The 8,650-nt window shown below is 62.7% G+C and overlaps 1 protein-coding gene across 2 annotated transcripts in view; it reads right to left on the reverse strand.

Moving 5' to 3' along the window:
• The window catches only part of SEPTIN9 (septin 9), a 147,016-nt gene extending 139,401 nt beyond the window's left edge, over positions 1 to 7,615 (reverse strand). The window contains exon 1 of one of the 2 annotated variants that reach the window (XM_053893170.1): positions 7,496 to 7,615. In XM_053893170.1, the coding sequence (XP_053749145.1) occupies positions 7,496 to 7,514 (19 nt within the window). In that variant the 5' untranslated portion in view covers positions 7,515 to 7,615. The remainder of the gene's footprint in view (positions 1 to 7,495) is intronic. The other variant, XM_053893173.1, reaches the window with a different exon arrangement.
• Positions 7,616 to 8,650: the final 1,035 nt, after the last annotated feature.

Genomic DNA, 8,650 nt, shown 5'->3' on the forward strand with positions numbered 1-8,650 from the left:
CCAGGAATGAAGGAGAAAGGGCGGCGGCGTGCGTGACGTTTTATGAAGCTAATTACCTGGAGAAATTTCCAGAAAGCAACAGCCCGTGTCCCACAGCTAGCAGCACACCTACTGTTAAGATCTTCGGCTCCGCACAGAACCCTCGACCGGAGTCCCGGGCCCACTCCCAGCCATCACAGAAGAGGCTGCAAGTCAGCAGCTAGGAGGGATGGCTACATCAACCACGGGACATCCACTCCGAGAGCCACTGAAGTTACAATTCTGGGATCCACGCAGGACATCTGACTTCAAGCGGAAGGAGCAGAATTAAAATGGTTTTTCCAGGGAACACGAGCCGCCTCTGATAATCAAATCAAATGATACGTGGGCCTGTGCGTGTGGCCGAGGGTGCATGAAAAGCAAAAGTTATGACCAATGGGACTGAAGAATCTGTCCTTCCCACGTCCTGTTCACAACGGCCATAGGTTAGGAGCCAAACAAACAGCCGGGGTGGGGGTGGGGGGGTCGAAAAGGCAAAAGAGAGAGTAAGAGGCACGGCGTTTATTTTTAGAAAGTTTTCCTTTAAGAAAACAACACCAGGGGCGCCTGGGCGGCTCAGTCGGCTGAGCGTCCGACTTCGGCTCAGGTCATGATCTCGCAGTCTGTGAGTTCGAGCCCCGCGTCGGGCTCTGCACTGACAGCTCGGGGCCTGGAGCCTGCTTGGGATTCTGTGTCTCCCTCTCTCTCTGCTCCTCCCCCGCTCATGCTCTGTTTCTCTCTCAGAAATAAATAAACATTAAAAAAAAAAAAAATTGAAAAAAAAAAAGAAAACAACAACAAAAAAGGTCCACACGCAAAGGTCTGGCCGCTCGAGTGTCAACCCCCAGCTCCCAGGAAGGTGCGACCATCCAGAACGGACTGGATCGCCAGGGCTGAGGGTGTGCCGCAACTCAGCCCCCCCCCCCCCCCCCGCCATGCCACCACCTCCCCCTCCCCCTCCCCGGCCTCACAGCACCACCTCTGTGTGCAATGGGATGTTTCTCCCCGACCTGTGTTCCCCACACTGTCTACACTGGGGCACCTCTGTGCAACAGAAGTCACGGTTTTGTTAGCGACTTTCACAAACTAACCCCCAAATCCGTCTGAAGTTGATTAGCCGGGTTCTTAACAGGCTGATCAGGAAGGCAACGGGCGTTGGATTACAGGAGCTTTATTCTCCCGCTGGGATCTGATCCCCGGTGGAAACAGGAGGCACGGTCCACCGGGAAGGCTGTGAAAGCCCCAGGATGCAGGTCAGATTGAGCCGCGGGCCGAGCCCGGGGCCGCCTGCCAGCTCGCCTCTGCCCGGCCCTTCCTGGTAACCACACTCCCCAGGAGCGGTCTCCAACCGGGGCAGGCAGTCACTGCCGCCTGCCTTTCAGCCGCTGCCCCAACACGCCTGGCCCGGCCGGGACAAGGGGCCCTGGCACAGCCCTCAGGGACTTCCACGGCTGCCGTGGCCAGCCCTGATTCCCAGGTGCAGCCTTGAGGGCCCCACAAGGCCCAGTCACCGCCTGGGCATCCCTGCACCACCCCTTGAACCGCCCAGAACGAGCAAGGCCTCTCCAGGAGCCAGAAAGGGGGCAGTGGACAAGCCCCCCCCCATCGCCCTAGCTCGGCCCCACTCTGAAACCCCCGGCCAGGGAGGACACAAGACGCGGCTCTCCGGGGGGGGGAGTGGGGGGGTGTCAGTCAGCAAGACAGAGGTCTTTCCCGCCCTCCTCGCCCCACCCAACACTGGGGCCCACACCTGCGGGCCGGGGTGGCCCTTGGGGATCCCTGTTCCCCAAGACGACAGGCCTCTGCAGGTGTAGAGCCAGCATCGCTGGGAGCGCGACCGGTGACGTGTGCTCCCGCCAGAGGAGGCGGGCGGCCTGGGCTCGGGGCCACCCTGTGACCCGGATCATCTTACCGTCCCCGCCGCTGCCCCTTTCCCCGCCCTGGAGGCCCGCAGGCTGCCAGCAGTCACGCTTCAGAGAACCAGGTCAGATTAGGACGGGAACAAAGCCCGGCTCTTACAGAGCTCCAAAAGGCCCGAGAGGGCAAGACGCCTGGGAGCCGCCACCCCCTTCGCCACGGCAGTGGACCTGGGCCCCGGGTGGGGACAGGGAGATAAGGCAGAGAGAAACTGGGCTGGGAGCAGAGTACCACGCTCAACCTTGGGGACCCAAGGCCAGGCCGCCCTTCCCCGGCCGCAGTGGGAGCCACCAGGGTACAGGAAGGACGCTGGGAGCCCTTCCCAGCAACTCAGCAGCGCCCGGTGGACCCTTCTGGAACGAGCGACGGAACCCACAGGGAGAGTCGAAATGGGCCAGGAACCTCGGGGGGGACAGGCACCCCACAGCTCAGCCAAGGTCGCTCTGGGGGACCGAGTCCCTCAGCACGGTGGGCGCCGTGGTCTCGTGGGTTCTGTGTGGTCTTGTCTACAGGTTCCCAGGGGGCTGCACCGCCACTTACCCCCACTGATGTCCCCAACCCCCCCCCCCCCCCGGCCACACCTAGAGCTGGGCATTCCTCGATAACAGTGCCAGCACAGAGGGCCGGGAACCCAGCCCGTCACCTCCCTCCACAGCGAGGCTCGCACCCCTGGGGCCTTGGGCCTCTCTCTCCAGCCCTCCCTCCCCCAAGGCCACCAGCTGGATCCGCCCCGGAACTGGCGCTCGTCACCCCTGGCTGGGCCCTGCACTGCCATGGGCTGAACCTTCCTTATCGAGTACATCTTAGGCAAACTGCATATCCCACACAACAGTGCCCGTGGACAAACAGCCTTGCGGAAATAAGGTCCCGCCCCCAGGTCCCATCCACGTGGGGCGGCCTGGGGCGGGCAGGAGAGTCTCGCCAGGCTGCCCAGGGAGTTGCGGGGGAGGGGACTGCCTTCTTCCCCCTGGGGTCCCTGGGTCTCCAGGTGAGATGTCCTCTGCAGACGCCCACCTGGGAGCTCCACGCCCATGGCCGGCCCCCATTGCCACCTGGGCCGGGGCTCTGGGCCTCTGCTCCTGAGAAGCAATCTCACGTCCCCTCTGCACCTGTCCTGGCTTGGACATGGAGGTGGGTGGGCAGAGCGGGGCTTCCAGAAAGACGGTGGGCGACCTCCAACTCAGGTCCCTCACACTGGCCTCTCAGAACCCCGCTGGCCTGGCTGGGAGGTGCTGGTGGGCAGGTGTCTGTGAGCTGGGGCGAGCCAGAAGGCCAGGCAGGGAGGTCACCCCCGTCTCTGCGGGAGGCCAGGAAGAGGGACGGCCCCCGGTCTCGGGCTCAGTCAGCTCACTCACATTTGTGGGGTTCGGGGATCCCCAAGTTCCGTGGTCCTGGGCACCAGTCCGCAGTAGTACAGGCAAACTGCACGAGGTAGCTCTTTCTCTCTGCCCACGTCCGCAGATGAGCCAGAGCAAACAGGCCTGGCCCCCAGGAGACAAGGGACAGCAAGGACAGGGCAGGGGAAGGGGCCAGAACAGAGAAGAGGAAGAACCTTGTCCACGCTCACCGGGCAACCCGGCAACCCGGGGTTAGCTCACTGGGGAAGTGTTCTCGGAGGTTCTTCGCCCTTCCCATAAGTCAGCTCCTAGGGCACTGGGTGTGGAGAAGGCCGCCCACTCCGGGCCCGGCTGCAGACGTAATCTCTCTAAGGCCATTGCCCTGGGGTCCAGCCTCCTACTCGGGCCTCTGGAGAAGTCACTACAGGGCAGAGCTTTTTAACCCCTGGTAGGCCAGGTACCCCTCTGGGAATCTCCTCGAAGCCACAACGAATCTCCAAGTAATTCCTTACTGTGGCCGGTGCACACACAGACCAATGCCCACCCCCTTGTCCCCCGTTTCTGTGGCTCGTGGGCCCCAGGGAAGCGCCTGTGCCACTGAGGGTTCCCAGGGGAGCCGGGGACACTGGAGGGCAAGGTCTGTGTGACCTGGTGTGCAGTGAGGAGCCCCAGACTCAGAACACCAGAAAACCCGGGGGACTCAGGCAGCAGGCGGCTGCAACACCGAGGGGCTGCGGGAAAAGCCTGGGCCTCACTCCGGCCTCTAAAGCCGCAGAGGTGCGGGGAGGACCGGACAGCTCCTGGACTTCCTGGCTAAGGCAGGGACACGCGGCCTTCTCCTTCCTCCTGCTGATGAGGACCATGAAGACAGGGGCGCCCGGGTGGCTCGGCCGGTTAAGCGTCCGACCCTCGGTTTCAGCTCAGGTCGTGTTCTCACAGTTCCTGAGTTCAAGCCCCACGTCGGGCTCCGTGCAGGGCCTGCTGGCGCTTCTCTCTCTCTCCATCTCTCTTCTCCTCCCCTGCTCTCTCTCTCTCTCTCTCTCTCAAAATAAATAAACTTAGCAAAAGTCATTTAAAAAAATAAAAGAATGATGCTGACCGTAGCCACCAAGGTACAGAGCAGGCCTTTCTAGGCCTTTCTACGCACGAGCTCACGCGATCTTCACAAGTCAGCGTCGACCCCGTGTAACAAATGAACCAAGCGAGACCAAGTACCTTGCCCCGCAGTGAGGGAGGTGCCAGGCTCGGATTTAATTCCAGGAGCCCCGCAACGAACCACGGGGCCACGCGGCCTGTAGACGGACATCGGTCCTGGCCCACTGGAGCCCACAGGGGAGGTGGGCCCGGGACAAGCCTGGAGCAGCACGGGAGCTGCTGTCCTAACGCCCCATCTGGGCGTCTGCCATGTTCTCCACCTGGAAAGATCCTTTTATTCTCTGACCTACTCACAGCTTCTCACTTCTCAAGGCCGCCCACTCAAACCTCCCGTCACGCCCGTGGTCCCCACTTCCAGGGTATTGGGTAGCATCTGGAGCCCGTGTGGCGCAGGAACACAGGCAGGAAGGGCGTCATCCACCTGCTTCTTGCCCCTCCAGGGAGCATGCAAGCTCCCTGCAAGCGGGGACCACGATCTTTCCATCACCTCTGTACCCTCGCGGCCCTGCCTGTGCACGCCCAACACACGGTGTGTGTTCAACGAATGCGTACAGACCCAAGACACTTGGGATCCCCCCACAAAACATATCTTCAATTTTTTTCCTCTTTCCAGGGGCGCCCGGCTGGCTAAGTTGGCTAGGCGTCCAACAGCGACTCAGATCATGGTCTCACGGTCCGTGGGTTCAAGCCCCGCGTCGGGCCCTGCCCTGTGAGCCCAGAGCCTGCTTGGAATCCATCTTCCTCTCTGTCTTTCACTCGCTTGTGCACACACCTGCTCTCTCTCTCTCTCAAAAATAAACATTAAAAAAAAAATTTCCCCTTTTCAGACACTCACGAGTACTCCAAGGCAGCTCTACAGAGAACACCATCATAATCATTCCATTTATTTCCGAGCCCGTAAATAGGTCCAGAAGCAACGATCCCACTCAATCCAGGAAAGAATAAAAGCCTTCTTCGTTGTCCTTGGATTTTCAATACTGGGGGATTTTTAACACCGTTTGAGAGGCTCCTTAATTTCATGGCATTCATGCTACGTAGGGGTCGGTCTGACTTCTGCCAAGCAGCCCTGTGGAACCGGGGCACCAGGGGAACGGGAGCGTGTTCAGAATGGGGCCGAGAGGCCACCCCGCCCCTGGGCCAGTCCCCTCCAGTCCGATCCCACACAACTACAACGGAGTGACCCAGCCCACCTTGGACCGCTGCCAGCAGGGGAACAAACTGGAAGGGGTCCAAGCCCTCCCCGCACCCATCCTGCAGCACCCCGCCCCGTTAGGTACACACAGGAGCCACGGAAGCTAACTTCACAAGAGCTGGTTCCTACTCACCCCCATAAACTCTCCTTCCACTGACTGCACAAAGCTTCAGCTTTGTTGTCTTTATCTACCTGGGGGGAGGCGGAGAAGGCGTGGAGGAGAGGAGAGGTCGAGCCAGCTTGGGGGGGCCCTCTGGCATCCGTGTAGGACAGTCTCCCCAGGGAAAAAGCCAAGGACCTGTGACCTGGGAGGACCCCCGATCACACCCACTGTCCAGACCCACCGGCAGGACGTGAGGTGTAAGGAGACAAGGGCAAGAGCAAACAGGGGTCCCTGGGCCGCGCAGGGCTAGCGATCCCAGGGAGAGGGCCTCACGCAGCAGCAATGCCCACATCCATCTCAAGTATTTGGAGCATGCTGGGGAGGGAGGCCGCGAGCCAAAGCCCAGGATATGTCACCTGGAAGCCCCCTCCTCCCCCACCATCACATCAACGCACCCACGCTTCCGAGACAGAGCCGGGTTAGGGCCGCGCTGTTGGCCACAAGGGGGTGAACCTTGACATTCTAAGCCACTGACCCAGAAGGGTATTTTAAAGGAAGTTCTGAGTAACCCTCTTTGAGACACGTTATTCTTTATTACTCATTTTGGTTCCTGAATGTGGAAAGCAGGAGACTGAGAAATGACCCACAGGCAGGGGGGTGGCCTAAATGGCCTCTTCGGTTCCCAGTGAGTCCCATGATTCTGGCTTCTTATCAGTAAAAATCAAGTCACGGGTCCCTGGCAGAAAACTTCACGTCCACATAGATTAAGAACGCAGCTAGCAAGGTGAGCAAAAGGGCAGATGCCACTGAATTCAGGGCTGAGGATCCTGCCTGGACCCTTTAGGGGTGAGGGGGGAACCACAAAGAAAAAACAAGAAAAGAGAGAGGACGGAGATCTGGGTTACCCTGACCTGCCCTTCAGTGCTTGTGGCCTCAGTTTGCCCATCTGTGAAATGGAAGTTCGGGGTGATGAGAGCCAGTGAGGCCTCCTCCACCCGAGTGAGGGCAGGCCCACTGGTGGAGTCAGGATGGGTGCCAGGACGCGGAGGGTGCTGTGAGACCCACCGGATGAACCCTCGTCACCCACCCCCCCCCCCCCCCCCCCAGCGCTGCTGGGCGGTCCCATTTGGCGAACTTTCAAGGCATCCGCTGGGTACAGGCAGTCCATCTGAAGGATGCTGCGCGGCCTGGACCACCAGCCCTGGAGGCTGAACCGGAGGAAATCTTCCACCAGCACTCCCCCCCCCCTCCGCCGCCGCCGCGCACACCGGGACCCCAAACTCCCCGACCGGCCGGCGGCGCCCGCAGAGTCGGCGAGGATGCAAGGGGCTAGGAGAGCGAGCAGGAAGTAGGGCCAGCCCGGGGCAGCGGCCCCCACGGCAGCCCCCTCCAGACCTCCGGGCGACCCGCGGCTGACGGCGCCAGAGAACCGTGGGCCAGGTGGGGGGCGGGGCCGGCCGTGCAGGGGTCAGAGGGCTCGGGCGCCAGGACCCCCGCCGCGACCCCCGCCCCGGTGTCCCGCACGTGCGCGCGGGCCCCGCGGCCTGGGAGCAAAGGGGGACGCCGGGTCCCTCGAGGGGCCCAACGCCTGGAGGCCCCTCGACCCCCACCCAGGGTGGGGACCGCGTCCACCGGCCGGGCGCGAACTCCCCACCCGCCACAACCCGCGCCTGAGTCCGGCGGCCCGCCCCGGCCCAGGTAAGGAGGGCGCGTCCCGCGACCCCGACCTCCCCCCCCCCCCCCACCTCCCCGCGCTCCGGCCGCGGCGCCCACCTGAGTACGACTTCTTCATGGTGCCGCCGCGGCCGCCGCTCCCAGGAAAGTGTGGCTGCGGGGCCGCGGGGCGCGGGCTCCCGGGTCGCTAATCCCGGGCCGGGAGTGCGCGGGGTGGGGCGGGAGGAGGGGCGGCCCGGCCCCGCCCCCGGGCCCGCCCCCGCCCGTGGAGGTGCGCGCCCGACCCCGCCCCGCGCTGCACCTGGCGCGGCCCCGCCCCCGGCCCCGCGGCCCCGGCGCAGCGTGTCCGACGGTGGGGGGGGGGGGGGGGCGCCCACGTGGTCCGCGCAGGGCCCCACGCCGTCCCCCAGCGTGGAGGGCTGGCTGCGGGGGCGTCCGGCCACCTCCCTGCGCAGGGGGCGGAGAGGGCCAGGTGGCCCCGGGAGAGGAGAGAGCGCGGGGAGCGGCCTGGGCACGGGCGGGCCAGCCCGGGGTGGGGGGACTGGGGGAGGCGGTTACACAGGCTTAGTGGACCCGGGCAGGGCGAGCGGGGAACCTGTCCCTCCACCCTCTGGTAGTCAAAAGGGCAGACTGCAGCGACTCCTCCGATGAGCTCATCTGTAAAATGGGTGCGTTGGATCCGATCATTTCCGTTCCGTCTGAGAAAACATTGGTCCGCTTTGCGCCAGGTCCTGTGAGGAGGGCGGACGCGGGGCGCGCGCCTTTCCAACCCGCTTAATACACGCAGTGATGAGGGCGCGCGCGTCCTGGCAAAAGGTGTCCAGAAGAATTCTGTATCCTTAAGGAAATTTTCCGTAATGAAAAAAAAAAAAATGTCTTAACGTACAGAGGTGAAAGCGATACATTTTGTCTAGAGGGTGAGGTCAGAGCTTGATTAAGGCGGTGCCAGCACACGGTTTTAAAGCATGAGCAGGAATTTGCCAGGTAGCCAAGGTTTAGGGAGGCGGGCTGTTCCTGGCAGAGGGAAGGGCGAGGCGGGGCCGCAGGCGCGATGTATTACAATCTTGTGGAAACACACAGGGCCAGGCCTTCCAGGTTTGCCAGCGCAGGTCCCCGGGAGGTGGGGGGGGACAGTGGGGGGAGCAGATTCTCAGTAAGGGCGCAGCTGCGGGCCCCTGCCCCCACCGCGAACCAACCCAGGCCAAAGTATGCTTAGCCTCACCAAGAGCCGCTCTTCCCCATTTCTCTTTTACT

The sequence above is a fragment of the Panthera pardus genome, unplaced genomic scaffold (genome assembly GCF_024362965.1).
Source record: "Panthera pardus isolate Hobbes unplaced genomic scaffold, ASM2436296v1 HiC_scaffold_3, whole genome shotgun sequence".
NCBI classification, from domain to species: domain Eukaryota; kingdom Metazoa; phylum Chordata; class Mammalia; order Carnivora; family Felidae; genus Panthera; species Panthera pardus.